At 39.5% G+C, this 16,209-nt stretch overlaps 1 protein-coding gene across 1 annotated transcript in view; it reads left to right on the top strand.

Moving 5' to 3' along the window:
• Positions 1–16,209, top strand: part of CNTNAP2 (contactin associated protein 2) — a 2,272,324-nt gene that overhangs the window by 1,738,063 nt on the left and 518,052 nt on the right. The window contains exon 14 of the mRNA XM_032245220.1: positions 7,908–8,064. Coding sequence (XP_032101111.1) covers positions 7,908–8,064 — 157 coding nt within the window. The remainder of the gene's footprint in view (positions 1–7,907; positions 8,065–16,209) is intronic.

Here is a 16,209-nt window from a genome sequence, read left to right as displayed (position 1 = left end):
AAAAAAAATCTAACAAATGATAAATGGCATATAACTTCCTTAAACATAAAGATGAACTATTTATTCTTAACAAGTGATAGCACTATTGAAACTCAATGGTTACACATTAAAAGCGTTTTATTTAAAGTCTGGAAGCACATAAAGATGCTCATCACCAAGTTAGTTTGACATTGAACTAAATGGATCATAACCACTGCATTAGGACAGGAAAGAAGATATATTTAATAAATAGATAGAGGTTGGAAAGGAATAGCTATTGTTAAGAGAATTAAGAGAAACAAAAAGAATCAAAGAAACAAACAGCATATGGTCCCATTTCATCACTTCAGAATTCTTAATCACACTTGTTTCTAGAGACCGTGGTACAAAGGAATGAGCCAGGGTTACTGAGGGGTCCTGCAGTGCCCGTGATCGCAAGAGAAACCAGAACCCAGTTAACTTAGAGTGAATTGGCCTATTCTGTTCTCTTTAATACTGCTCAGAATTGCAAACTCCCATATAATCTGTTACTTCAGTTCTATTCAAATTAATAAAATCTAATTCATTTGAATAAGACTTAAAGGTTTGATTCTACTGCATCAAATTCTGCTCAGCAAAATCAGTCCTTGATTGAAATCTATTAAGTACAATTCAGTAAAATAAATTTAAATATTATGCAGTACAATTAATTTTTAATTAATTAACATTTCAGTTTAGGTCCATTTTGATCTGAACTTCCAACTCTACATTTCTAAATTTGGTTTCTATTCAAATCAATAAAATACAGCAAAATCCAATGTAATTCCAAAAGATACAACCTGAAGCTAATCAACTGCATTTATGTCTATTCATCCCTAATCAGATGAGTTTAGTGACATTCAATCACAGAAAGATAAAACATTCACCTTTAACTACCAAATTGAATGTTTATATTAGAACTTCAGAATTATGAGTTTTTCCCAAACTCACATCACCATCTGCAGTATGAACTCCACAGGATTTCATCTTGACTCATTCTTTGGTTTGTATGTTAATATAGAACAATGTAGAATTGAATGGGTGGGAAACAAAAGAGATTATTGCTATCCTGCTTAATAAGCTGAAATCATAGGTAACTTGAGAAAATAGGCTTTAGTATTTATGAAAATGTCAATACACGATTTTTAATTTTATTTTTAAAGTTCTTAATTTAAATAGTAAAAGACAGGCATTTTTGGCTGAGTGTGGTAGCTCGTGCCTGTAATCCCAGCACTTTAGGAGGCCAAGGCAGGTGGATAACCTGAGGTCGGGAGTTCGAGACCAGCCTGACCAACATGGAGAAATCCCATCTTTACTAAAAATACAAAATTAGCTGAGCATAATGATCCTAGCTATGTCTGAAATCCCAGCAGGCCTGTAATTCCAGCTACTTGGGAGGCTGAGGCAGGAGAATCGCTTGAACCCAGGAGGCGGAGGTTACGGTGAGCCGAGATCGCATCATTGCACTCCAGCCTGGGCAAAAAGAGCAAAACTCCATCTAAGAGACAAAAATAAAAAAATAAAAAAAAAAAAAAAAAAGACAGGCATTTTTTACTCAAGACCATGGTTATAAAACTGAAAAAAAAAATGTATTACAGTGACTGTATTATTCAGAAAAAAATAATTGGGAATTAAGTTCAGATGTTATCTAGTAATACCATTATCATCTCTTTGTATCTTACCAAGAAAACAATGTCCTGAATTGGTATTCCAATGGACCCCAGTCATCTGGGCCTCCTTGTTTCTTTATAGTTGTTTCAAAGTGTCCGATGAACTCTATCTACCACTGTCCTTTTCCCAGCTCAGTATATGGCAGACTGGTGTGATGGTAAGGATCACAAGGAGACTGAGTCTCAAACTCTTCCTCTGAGATTCTTATTCTACAGGACAGGGAATCTATACTGTTTACAAGAGACTTAGGGGAGTCATAGGTAAGTTGAAAACCCTTCCCTTTACTTACCTCCAACCAGAGGGTGAAGAAAAAAAAAAAAGAAAAAAACAGCAGTTATTACTCCATGGCTTCTCCTCCCCCACCTCATCCTCCTGTGAGGATCCTGAGACTTCGGTTACCATGGCCTACGTCTTGGAAGTGATTCTGTAGGGACAAACTCCACATGTGAAAGAAGGGAAAGCTGTCTGTATTTAAGCCAGAGAACTCTAGGACTAGTAGCCTGTTTCCATGTCCAGTCCTTGGGGCAGGGGTTCCCATCAGCTTTAGCTTTAAGTCCCTGTATCCCTGGAGGCATACACATCCATCCTGGGGAAATAAAGAAAATTCTAGCCTGCTTGATCTTCCAAACTACAGCTATCAGATGATTTGGAGGACTCTATACTGGCTACAGCACCTCCAAATTTCTTCTCTGCTCCATCCCATCCTAAAAGTTATTATAAAAGCCGTTTTATCTTTCTTGTTATTTAGGACATTTGCTCTGGAAGGAAGGTTTTTCACAGGTGTAAGAATGTTTTAAATGGCCTAGAATTGCAGCAATTAAGGATGTCTATACTTGGTAAGGGTACGATCACCATTCATAACTTGATTTGGATGTTGTAATCAGATCAGAGTGGTCAGCTGAAATTTACTTACACAGTGGAGAAAAAAGCTTTGGCAGTGCTAAGAAAGGAAGAGAGAAGGAAGTAGGAGATTTTTCTGAGCATGAGTCACTTAGACAAAGAATCATGCTCTGCAGGCGCCATCAGACAACCAAATGCTACCAGAGAGCAGAGGCTGGGAGGGACTGCCAGCAAGCTGACATCAAGGGGCACTAAGAACAACAGTGAAAAGCGTGTTTCTGCAGCAGTGGTACCTACTCTATTTCCTCAGCTAAAGAGACCCCAGGAACTCTTTAACGGAATTTGTAGATAAGGTTGTAATCGTACGTACGCTAAAACCAGGTTTCATCAAGCTAAAAAGATGCTTTTACATTTTCATTTGAGAGATTATATACCCTTGTGGTATTGTTTTTAATATCCGATAGAAACAGTGGGAATTAAACAAATTAAATGTCCCAGTGACTGTGCTGGGTCTTATCTCAGAGGGCACCAGGATGATATTTATTTAAGCAGCTGGTTAAGTTACTTTGTATAGCTCAGAAGTTCCAAAGAACACATTTTGAAAATCACAAGTATGTACCACATTTTCATCAAGTGGTCCCCAAGCATTCACCCTTGTGTTTCTGAAACAACTTCTTGTTATTGGCGAAAATTACAGAAAGCTATTAATTGATTGAATGATTGATTTGAGACAGTCTTGTTCTGTTGCCCAGGCTGTAGTACAGTGGTACAATCTCTGCTCACTGCAAACTCCTGGGTTCAAGTGATTCTCCTGTCTCATTGGCCTCCTGAGTTATTGGGATTACAGACACACACCACCACACCCAGCTAATTTTTGTATTTTTAGTAGAGACAGGGTTTCACCATGTTGGCCAGGCTGATCTCGAACCCCTGACCTCAGGTGGTCCGCCCACCTCGGCCTCCCAAAGTGCTGGGATTAAACATGGCACCCTCCACCTTTGTCCTCTTTCTGTAACATGGCCAGAGATGGAATCAGCAGAGACCTAGTGTAGCTTATGGGCCAAATGACCTTAACATTTCTTTGGGTGGCTGAGTTGCTATAGTTTCTATAAATGGGATTTTTCAGCCCTTATTGTTGAAACTCTGGACTGCTTCTAAAGAAAAGTTTATTATTGGCCATGGGCAGCATCAGAGAGGCTGGATGTTTCACCACTTACTCTGATGGAAAAAGGAGGGAGAAGCAAACGTCTTAAACACAGAAAGCAAACAGAGTCCCCGTATGGGACCAGGCATGCGAAAACAGAAGACACAGCTTCGGGGTGGACCTTTATGTCAGAAAGTGGGTGTGTTTCTCCCTTTGGAACAGGGTCCTGAGCTCTCCCTCTTGACTGTTTACCAGATTACATCAAATATACTTTTTTTAAATGTGGTTGCCAAACGTGATCATGCCACGACAAAATCATAACTTCCAAATTAAGTCAACTGTGCCCAGCTTATTGGTTTTTTTTGAGTAAGTCTTAGAAAATGTCTTTCCTTTCTAGCCTATTTTCTTTCTTCCTTTCCTAGTTTAATCATCCAAACCTTAATAAACCCTTCACCTTAATAAAACCTGATCAGAAGTGAGTACAAACAGTATAGTGATTATATTTAATTCAATTCCTGTTTGGTTGTTTTAATACAATATGCCTTACTTTGATAATTTAGGTCTAGTTAACTTAGAATGCCGTTCCTCATTACCTAATCTTGTTCCAGTGACTACACCTACTTAATACAGTTAACTACAATCTTCATATTCTGAGGTTATAGAAGTTCTTGAACCCTTGGAAATAGATAATTAAATTATTTCTTTCCTCACCACTTTTTACCCTTGTCTTTTAAAAAGGCTTTCCATTTTTATTGCCTTTAACTGCTTTTCCCCAAAGCCAATTAACAGGTAAATAATGATTTGTAAAGCAAAAAGTAGCATTTCATTAGCATAGCACTGGAATAAGGGAATTCTTTGCTCGAAGTAAATTGAACAATTGTCCTCTTGCTGAATATAAAATACACAACAAATTAATAATTTATTTTAGTTACAGTGATTTAACCGAATTAGCCAATGCTAATAACAGAGTCTACAATTGGCTTTCTCTCTGGAATATGTTTTTCATATTGGCATTCTTTTGTGGTAGATGTGGAAAGAGCTAAGGTAAGCATTTTGTCCTGTATTTAACTTATTTTCCTGGGAAAAAGAACAGAACAGCATGAATTTTGCATCAACCTCCCTGGGAGCACTCATTGTATGAGGACTAAAGTATTGTGACTTGAGAAAGAGTGAGGGATGAGAGAAGCAGCTGGGAAACTAGGCTGCTCTTACCAGGTCACTAGCATGCCACCTCCTTGCACCTGCACTCCTTGCACCTAGAGGAATGATTGCAGATCATCCCCTCGGATCCCATCCTGGTGTCTAATAAGTGTCCCTTTCTGCAATGAGCTAAGGGTCTGCCCTATGAGATTAATGTGCAGCCTGGATCCCACACACAGCTGAGGGCTTCTACTGGAACAACCACTATAACCACCCAAGAGGTTCACCTTGCCTGCTGCCTAGACAGAGCCAATTCATTGAGACAGGGGAATTGCAATAGAGAAAGAGTAATTCATGCAGAGAGAGCTATATGGGAGACCAGAGTTTTAATACTCAAATAAGTCTCCCCAAGCATTTGGGGATCAGAATTTTTAAGGACAACTTGGTGGGTAGGGGAGAAGCCAGTGATCCAGGAGTGCTGATTGTTCAGAGAATGAAATCATAGGGAGTCAAAGCTGTCTTCTTGCTCTGAGTCAGTTCCTGGGTGGGAACCACAAGATCAGATGAGCCAGTTTATTGATCTGAGTGGTGCCAGTTGATCCATCAAGTGCAGGGTCTGCAAAGTATCTCAAGCACTGATTTTAGATGCAGTTTAGGGAGGGTCAGAATCTTGTAGCCTCCAGCTGCCTGACACCTAAACTACAATTTCTAATCTTATGGCTAATGTTAGTCCCATAAAGGCCGTCTAGTCCCCAGGCAAGAAGAAGGTCTGCATTGGGAAAGGGCTGTTACCATCTTTGTTTTAAACTATAAACTATAAACCAAGTTTCTTTCAAAGTTAATTCAGCCTATGTCCAGGAAGGAACAAGGACAACTTGGAGGTTAGAAGCAAGATGAAATTGATTAAGTTAGATCTCTTTCACTGTCTCAGTCATAACTTTGCACAGGCAGCTTCACCACTGCCCAAACAGTTCGACAATGAGACTTCCTTTCCTGGGCTTCTGGGCACTCCCTGAAGTGCGGTGGAAATCAGCTGCCTCTCTTCTCCTTTTCCCTTACAGCATGTTTCTGGTAGTCTCATTCTGAAGGTGAAGCTGATTGTTATCCTCTCCTTTTACTGACAATGTCCTGATTTTTACAAAGAATACTGAGCCACATTCAGCCTCTGTGATTCATGTAAATTACTATTACTGTCTACAACAAAAATATAACGCAGTATTAGGTTGTTTCTACTGGTCACTGGAAGGAACAGTCATAAATTGGGTGAAGATTCTGAGATACATAATCTTTCACTGGTTATTAGAGGTACAGGCAGGACAAAGGAGTTACCTGCCAAGCAAACCTTTAACTCCGCTTTTACAGGTGCCTGTTTTGCTTTGTCTCCTCCAAGTGTGTTAGCATCCTCTAGTTTCCAAAAACGGTGATATTAACCAAAAGTTCCTTTGAGAGAATTTAGTGTGAGGTCAGCTTTTAAAATGCAATGCAATAAATGAATATGATAACCAGTTTTGGTAATGTTTCTACATTTTCAGGGTCAGGTTGTGGCCTGCCCAACCTCAAAGGCATTTCGTGAGGTCAGCATGGCACCCTCCACCTTTGTCCTCTTTCTGTAACATGGCCAGATACGGAATCAGCAGAGACCTAGTGTAGCTTATGGGCCAAATGACCTTAACATTTCCTTGGGTGGCTGAGTTGCTATAGTTTCTATAAATGGGATTTTTCAGCCCTTATTCTTGGAACTCTGGACTGCTTCTAAAGAAAAGTTTATTATTGGCCGTGGGAAGCATCAGAGAGGCTGGATGTTTCACCACTTACCCTGATGGAAAAAGGAGGGAGAAGCAAACGTCTTAAACATAGAAAGCAAACAGGGCCCCCGTATGCTGGGACCAGGCATGCGTAAACAGAAGACACAGCTTCGGGGTGGACCTTTATGTCAGAAAGCAGGTGTGTTTCTCCCTTTGGAACAGGGTCCTGAGCTCTCCCTCTTGACTGTTTACCAGATTACGTCAAATATACTTTTTTTAATGTGGGTGCCAAACGTGATCATGCCAAGAGAAAATCATAACTTCCAAATTAAGTCAATACACAGAAAAATCAATCAATTTGTATGGAGTGGGACAATGCCTGAATAACTAACTCCCTTTTAAGTTTAGAGGCCTTGCTCATTCATTGCATTCATCCTGGACTCCAGTCCCAGTACGTTCTCAGCAACTTTAGATTGTCCGCCTGTTAACAAAATTGTTCTTAAGGAAATCTATTGCAATAGCTGAGAAAATACTACAGTATTTTTTTGCATAATTCCAATATGATCCTTACTTTTTGTATTATTTGTTTAGATGCTGTAACTGTTCACATGGTGGCATCCTATATGTGTGCATGTGTATTTTATCTATTTATATTTTACAGTTTCTTTATCCATTCATTGACTGATGGGCATTTAGGTTGGTTCCACATTTTTGCAATTGTGAATTGTGCTGCTATAAACATGTATGTGCAAGTATCTTTTTTTGTATAATGACTTATTTTCCTATGGGTAGATACCCAGTAGTGGGATTGCTGGATCAAATGGTAGTTCTACTTTTAGTTCTAAGGAATCTCCACACTGTTTTCCATAGCGGTTATACTAGTTTACATTCCCACCAGCAGTGTAGAAGTGTTCCCTTTTTATCACATCCACACCAACATCTATTATTTTTTGATTTTTTGATTATGGGCATTCTTGCGGGAGGAAGATGGTATTGCATTGTGGTTTTGATTTGCCTTTCCCTGATGATTAGTGATGTTGAGCATTTTTTCGTATGTTTGTTGGCCTTTTGTATATATTCTTTTGAGGATTTTCTATTCATATCCTTAGCCCACTTTTTGATGGGATTTTTTTTCTTGTTAATTTGTTTGAGTTCGTTGTAGATTCTGGATATCAGTCCTTTGTCAGATAGATAGATGGCGAAGATTTTCTCCCATTCTGTAGGTTGCCTGTTTGAAATAAATTGACTTTTAAGAGGGTTGTGTGATGTTCAGACTATCAGAGTATCGTCTGGAGAAGTGGGCGTAAGTGTAGCAGTATAATGACTGAACCCAGGTCTGTTTCTAAATATGCCTTTACCTTTTCTTGTAGATGGAAGCCCTTACACTTGGTGGGTTGGCAAAGCCAATGAGAAACACTACTACTGGGGAGGCTCGGGGCCTGGAATCCAGAAATGTGCCTGTGGCATTGAACGTAACTGCACAGATCCCAAGTACTACTGTAACTGCGACGCGGACTACAAGCAATGGTGAGTGCCTGCGGCCAGCACAGCCGGGCTCACCCCCGCAGTGTGCCTTTGTGTCAAACCGATGTGAATAGAAGAAAGTTTGAAAAGTGCTATAATAATACAATCATAGGTTAGAAAGGTTTGGAACTAACCCAGTTGACAAATGTCAGGAACATACTGAAAAATATAAAAGTAGAAAGAGGTCAGTGCGACAGGGGTGTGCAAGACTGACGCATAATTGATGTGTTCATATATTATTCAGAGAGGAAAATAATGAGCCAAGTTGTAGACAGTGATTTGCATTATAAAATATGCTGTGTAACCATAGAAGGATGGCCATGGGTGGGAAGCCAGTGTGGATGCCTGTGAGAGGGCACACAGTGAACAGCCTCCTGCGGGAGGCACAACGAGCTCCCGAAATGTTTGTGTTGGGGATCTGGACCAAAAAAGAAAGAAAGAAACAGAGAGAAGGGGAAAAAAAGAAACAAAACATCATTCTTTCCTCTTGTCTTCAGTAAGTGCTTGCCTGTCTACTTTACTTTCATACCTGGAATTGTTTGTAACTCTGATACTAATCAGTTCAAGAAAGATCCATTTCTAGTTTCTTCCATCCCTCTGCTGGCTTTTGTTCTGCCTTGCAGTAAATGGCTGCATCTGTGTCAGTAACAGATAAAGATAAGATCAGCTGCCGTTCTTTGTGAAGAAGAGAGGCTCCAGAAGTTTAGGTGGAAGATTATAAACCTACATGTGATTCTTGGCAGAAGCACATACCGAGTTGTCGGCTGTCTACATTTTTAGAAGTGTTGAGAGGCTCCATTTCTGCTGCTGGGCAGCTGTGCACATAACCAACCATGGTCATGCATTTCCCCATATGCCCAGCCATGGTTTTCTTCAATCCACCGAGGTATTGTGTTTTTTTCAAGGACAGTTTACAAGACAAATTCATTCCACCAGTTAACCAAAAACTAATTCTGAGAACGTAACATTATATGAATTTCAGGTAGGATGTCTGCTTACTTTCTGAAAATTACATTTCTTCTAGTAAATGAAACAAATTACAAAGGCTATTTCAATGGCTTAGAATGTGTGTGTATATGTGTGTAAAATACCTGTCAATAGCTATCTATTTCATTATGGATTATTGTAAAGAAGAGATCATTACAATTTTTATTTCTTTGAAAGATGTATCTATACACAGACATACACACTGTATACAAAGACTGGAAGTTGGGAATGAAGTTAAAAGGGCATGGGCTTTGAAGTTAACCTTTCATTCATTCAGTCAGTCAGTCATCCAATCAGTCATTCATTCAACAAATATTGATCAAACGCTTGTGAGTCAGGGACTCGTCTAGGCACTAGGGATAAAACAGCAAATGCAAAGAGCAAGAATCCCTGTCCTGAATCAGATTCTTGTTCTTGTTGCCTTTTAGTACTAGTTGTGTGTTCTTAAGCCAGGCAGACCCTCTCCCATCCAACATTAAATTCCTTGCCTCTTCAGGAAGCTGACTTTGGGTGCAGCCTCCCCAGGTAGAAGTGGGAACACACTCCCAAATGGTTCATTGTCCAGGCAGCCCAGAGTGCCCTGCCACCATCACCTTGTCCTACCACAGAGGAGAGCAGAGGGATTCAGGAAGAGGAAGATCTAGTACCTGCACCTAAGTGAACTTCATTTTTGTCAGACATCATGCTAAGTTCTAGGGATGCAATGATGAATAGACATGCTCTTTGTCCTCAGGAGCTCCAAAACTAGTTGAAGGAAACACACACATGCACACACAAATAACAACACAGTCAGTGCTCTGAGGAAGGTGTGTGAAAGATACAACAAAAACTAACGGAAGAAACTTTTAATGTAACTGAAGGAGTGAAGGAAGGAATCCATAACGTCTTGGAGGAAGAGGCATACTTTAGAGACAAGTAAGACCAAGAGCCCTAAGACACTTGCCCTTGCATGGTGGTCTTGGAGAAGAAGCATGACTAAGCTGGACCAGGCTAGAGAACTCTCTGTGCAGTTGACAGTTTTGAAAATATTAAGTTTTCTGTTTTTAAAACATTAAGTTTAAGGCAGCAGCATGGCATCCCTGTCTAAGCCTTGAAGGCTACCAGGAGTAGGAATAGAGGTTGAAAAGATAGATTTTTTTTTTTTCTGAGATGAAGTCTCATTCTGTCACCCAGGCTAGAGTGCAATGGCACAATCTCGGCTTACTGCAACCTCCACCTCCTGGGTTCAAGCAATTCTCCTGCCTCTACTGCCACCTGACACCATGCCCAGCTAATTTTTGTATTTTTAGTAGAGATGAGATTTCACTATGTTGACTAGGCTGGTCTCCAACTCCTGACCTCAAATGATCCACCCTCAGCCTCCCAAAGTGCTAAGATTACAGTCATGAGCCACCATGCCTGGCCAAGATTTTTTTTTTTAAAGATGGGGTTTCACCCATGTTGGTCAGGCTGGTCTTGTACTCCTGACCTCAGATGATCCGCCTGCCTCAGCCCCCCCAAAGTGCTGGGATTACAGATGTAAGCCACCACACCTGACTGATAGATTTTTTTTTTTTTTTTTTTTTTGAGACAAAGTCTTACTCTGTTGCCTAGGCTGGAGTGCAGTGGCATGATCTCAGCGATTCTCCTGCCTCAGCCTCACAAGTAGCTGAGACTACAGGTGCCCACCACCAAGCCCAGCTAATTTTTGTATTTTTAGTAGAGTTGGGGTTGCACCATGTTGGCCAGGCTGGTCTTGAACTCCTAACCTCAAGTGATCCACCTGCCTCAGACTCCCAATGTGTTGAAATTGTAGGCATGAGTCACCGCACTTGGCCCCAAGATAGATTTTTAAAGATATATATTAGCCTCTGAAGCCATTTCGAAGAAAATGTCTGAATTCAGATCACAGATTAGAAGACATTCCATTTCACCCTCACTCACAGACCTCCTCCTCTGGCAAGCTTTGATTGAGTTCTAACATTTCAGAGTTACTCAGGGACTTTGATACTGCTGACATTTTGCTCTCTTCTGGCTTAGCAGCAGCTAAGATATTCCACTCCTTTGTTTCTATAGTTTGTCTAATATTTCATAAGAAAGGCACTATAGCTTGAACAAACTGAAAAATATAATGAATATTTTTTATAATAAATGGCTCTTAAAATGATCTTCCCTTTTTTAGTACAAGAAAGAATGCTTTTGGGGGAGTCTTCTTGATCTTTGAATTCACCAGCACCTGGCAAGGCCTTCCCTCATATGTGGATGCTTTAGTTATTTGGGAATGTATGGGGCTGCTTCTAGAAACATTTTCTAAAGCTCTCAGGAGCAGTGAAGAAAGTTGAGTCTGAAGTGGGAAGATTTTACAGCCAGGCCCAGATTTGCCACTTTTAGGGGAGGCTTTTAACCTCTCTGAAATTGATTTAGTATCTGTGTAATAAAAATAAATCTTGTCAAATTTTTGTGATCATTGAGTAGAATATAGAATATAAAAACATTCTATAAAATATACTATACAGGATAGTTCTTTGCAATTTTATTGCAATTCTTTTATTTATTTATTTATACACAGAGTCACTCTGTCAACCAGGCTGGGGTAGTGTGATCTGGGCTTACTGCAACCTCTGCTTCCTGAGTTCAAACTAGTCTCATGCCTCAGCCTCTTGAGTAGCTGGGATTATAGGCACACATCACCATGCCAAGTGTTTTTTTTTTTGTTTGTTTGTTTTTTGTTTTTTTTTGTATTTTTAGTAGAAATGAAGTTTCACCATGTTGGCCAGGCTGGTCTTGAACTCCTGGCCTCACGTGATCCACCCACCTCAGCCTCCCTCAAAGTGCTGGGATTACAGGCATACGCCACCACAACTGACCCTCATCACAATTCTTAAAGGTTCCGATTGACTCTTAAATGAAAATAATACATGAAAGCAAACTGTGGAAAGTAGGCCCCTTCACGCTCTTGACCTGCTATGAAGCTGGCCTCATGTCTAATTCCACAATGCCATATGCAGATGTTATGAAATAGGCTTTACTGGAGAAAGTTATAAATCAAGGATCATCAAAAGAAGAGCAGGTCCAGGTCTCCAATCCCCTCATCCCTCCAATGAGACGACTTAGAGCCAGGCTATTCTGCTGAATGCACCAAGGGTGTCCATCCCCAGGAAGTCCCTGCCTCTCTCCTCACAAAGCAAAACTGATAGCAACTTTGTCATTGGGGGAAAATCAGATGCATGAGGCTCCAGGCAGTCTGGGTATAGGTGCCTGCTGTTTACAAGTGTGGTCTGGGAGCCATAACCTCTCCAGGAACAGGGAGGAAGCCAGAACCCCTTTTTGAAGCTGACTCTGGCTGTAGCCTCTCTAACTAGGAGAAGTGAGGAGCACTGGCCAGGCAACCTGGAGTGCACTGCCACAATCATTGCTGTTCAGTGTTTTTGTTTATCCAAACACAGAGGCGAGCTGGGAGATTAAGGGAAATAAAAATTTAGTGCATACATCCAAATGAAACTCACATATGGTAAACCACATTTGTTGTTACATAATAAAGGTTGTATTAGATTTCATGCTTTTAGATGCTGTGTCCAGTTAAGAAAACTATTTTCAGTAATCTTAATCACAAAGCATCATTGGATTAAGATGAACTGAGACCAAAATGAGTACAAAGTACCTTTGCCATTTCCTCTCTGTGTGAGCTAAGTCAGGACATTTGACATCTTTGTCTTCTTATCAGTGAGATAGAAATAGATAGTATAGTACTTCCCAAGTCATGTAAGGATCTTGGTAAATTGCTGTCATAAATGGATGTTTAAAATTACAGTAATATATATTGTTTTTATTATTATTTGAATGTTGAATGGAACCTTAGCTAAAAATCATTTAAAATGTCTTAAATTACAGAAGCATAAATCGGGGCCCAGAAAAAATTAAATTACTTTCTAAAAATTACATTAGAAAGGATGAGTAGAGAGAAAAGAAGGATAAACATCTCCAAACACCTAGGCCAGTGTTCTTCCACAATATCATGATCAAGAAAGATCTTTTATATTGTTTTTATCTGTCTTTCTAATGATTTGGGAACGTAATTTTTTAACTAGCTTATACATAAGCTTTAAAGCTTAAACCACAGATCACATTATATGTTCTTTTTCTAAGAACTCTAAAACTTATATTGAAGACTTATTCTTATTTGCTAGAGTAAAATGCATAAAAATGGAGCCAGGATAAATAAGATTGTAGCTCAGAGCATGATTGGGTCTCACGACGAAGCTGCAATGGCCTGTGAGTGTGACCGCCATCTCAATAATTGCCTGATTATCTATGCTGTTAGAAGTTTCGCACAGTTATTTCTGAGATTGAATGTCATTTAACATTTATGATTTACTATTCACAGCAATAGTAAATATTCTCACCTACGGTGCCAGAATTCTAATTACACAAGCCTTGGTCTCAGCTAAGTGCCCACTGCTGGGTAATTCCTGGTCTCTTGCAGCCTGACTCAATGAGCTAAATCATCATATCTGAAATTAGCAATTCCAAAATGGAATTATCAGGGAAAGAATTGCCATTCACTGTGTGAGTACCCTTCTCTCACTGTAGAATTTCTGGATAGTTATGTCCTGGCCAACATCGGCGTATCCACGGTGGGAAATAAGTGAAGTGAAAAGCCATTAGCACCGTCTTTGTGTTACAATTAGTTAGCAGTTCCCACCTCAACATTAGAAAAGCCAGTCGAATACTAGCAGTTGTGCTCCTTTCACTGACCCTGAATGGAATTGGCTTGTCTATCAGGCTTTTTCTTCCTGGGCCAAAAATAATCCATGACCAAATTGTTTTTGGATTTTTGTTTTTGTTTTTTTTTTAAGACAGAGTCTCTCTCTGTTGCCCAGGCTGGAGTGCAGTGCCATGACTTGGCTCACCACAACCTCTGCCTCCTGGGTTCAAGCAGTTCTTCTGCCTCAGCCTCTCAAGTAGCTGGTATTATAGATGCATGCCACCATGCATGGCTAATTTTTGTGTTTTTAGTAGAGACGGGGTTTCACCATGCTGGCCAGGCTGGTCTCACACTCCTGACCTCATGATCCACCCTCCTCCGCCTACGAAAGTGGTGGAATTACAGTCGTGGGCCACCGTGCCCGGCCATGGCCAACTTTTATAGCAGCTGAGGGGAGTTAATTAAAGAATATCTTCAAAATTTCAAAACCAGGAACATATTTATTTGGTTGGGTCAGCTTACTATCCAACACCTAATTTTGAATATTCTAAAAAGTAATCATCATGAATTCTTTTCTTTGTTGATAAGAAATTTGATTGAATCTTAGTGACTTATTTTTTCATAAAGTTTTAGAGTGACTTTTACTCAAAGTGAAATATTTATATGTACATTGTCATTCATCATATTGTTTAAATAATAATAATTTAAACCATTATTTAAATAATAATTTAAAACATGTCAGCCACTGCTCATGTATGTTTCAGGTACTATGTCATTTAAACGTCTCATTGACTCTATGACAAAGATACTACATATTTTGTCTTTATTTTAGAAATGAGGTAATTAAGCCTCAGAGAGATTAATTTCTCCCCCAAGGGCATATAGTTAAAAAGCAGTAGGGCAGAGATTCCAAATCTGGGAAAGCAGCTTTAGACTCATGCTTAGGTATTACACAGCAGGACTGCATTAGTCTGTTCTCGTGCTGCTAGTAAAGATATACCCAAGACTAGGTAATTTAAAAAGGAAAGAGATTTAATGGACTCACAGTTCCACATGGCTGGGGAGGCCTCACAGTTATGGCAGAAGGCAAGAGAGCTTGTGCAGGGGACCTCCCATTTACAATACCATCAGATCTCATGAGACTTCTCACTACCAGGAGAACAGCATGGGGGAAACCACCCCCATGATTCAGTTATCTCCACCTGGTTCTGCTCTTGACATGTGAAGATTATTACACCTCAGGGTGAGCTTTGGGTGGGGACACGGCCAAACCATATCAAAGATGTAAATGCTGCATACATTTTTAGCATGTGTACTATATACAGTACAATTTCATTTTTTTTCCCAATTTTTTTATTGTAGTAAATGCAACTAACATAAAATGAACTATCTTAACAATTTTTAATTTTACAATTCAGTGGTATTAAATGCATTCATTTTGTTGTGCAGTCATTACCATCATCCATCTCCAGAGCTCTTTTTATCTAGCAAAACTGAAACGCTGTACCCATTGAACAGTAATATTCCCCATTCCCTTCTCCTCCCAGCCCCTGGCCAGTTAACCTTAAATAATAAGTTCAGAAAATGTGATTAAATATAGTTTATTCCAGCTCAAAGCCTGAGGATAGCCACCAGGGAAAGACCAACTCCAAGTGAATGGTGTCAGCTTTCCAAAGTAGGGAAATTAAGGTTTCACTTACATAGGCAGAGATAGAGAAGGTTAACAGGGTTGTAACATTTTCCATATAAGGCCAGCGCAGATGTTACAGTAATTTGATTGGTTACAGTTTGCTAAGTTCCAAGGAAGGTTGCTTTAACATTCTATAAGGAGGGGTAATGGTCTTGAGGGGACTTATTTCTGGAACCATTTGGTCTTTCTAATCATTTACAGGACAGGAATGAGGAAGAGATTTAATCTATTAAATCAGAGAAGCAGAAGTTGCAGCTGCAGGTCCCATGACTCAGACCATATAACACATTTCTCTCAAGGCTCAAAATAATTTAAAATTCCAGCCATTTTAAGTTTGAATTATTTAATTTCACACCACCATCATTCTGTTTTCTGTCTCTGTGATTTTGGATACTTTAAGAACCTCACGTGAGTGAATCATATAGTATTTGTCTTTTTGCAGTTGGCTTATTTCCCTTAGTATAATATCCTTAAGGTTCACCTCTTGTTGCATGTATTAGAATTTTCCCCCTTTTTAAGATGGAATATTCCATATGGGTAGAATACATTTGGCTTCTTCATTCATTTGTCAAGGGACGCTTGGCTTACTTCCACATTTTAGTGACTCTGAATACTGCTGCTAGGAACGTGGTTGCACAGTTTCTTTTTTAACATCTACTTTTACTCAACTCTATAGTGCTCCTGATTTGGTTTCTAAGAATCTCTTATTTTAATTTTATATTAAAAGTATTCCTTAACATAAGTAGATTCAAATTATTTTCTTTTTTTTTTTTTTTTTTTTTTTTTT

This window comes from Sapajus apella, unplaced genomic scaffold, assembly GCF_009761245.1.
Source record: "Sapajus apella isolate SASKATOON/1434 unplaced genomic scaffold, GSC_monkey_1.0 scaffold56, whole genome shotgun sequence".
Classification (NCBI taxonomy): domain Eukaryota; kingdom Metazoa; phylum Chordata; class Mammalia; order Primates; family Cebidae; genus Sapajus; species Sapajus apella.
Note: the sequence above shows the minus strand (reverse complement) of the source record. Positions and strands in the feature narration are given on the sequence as shown.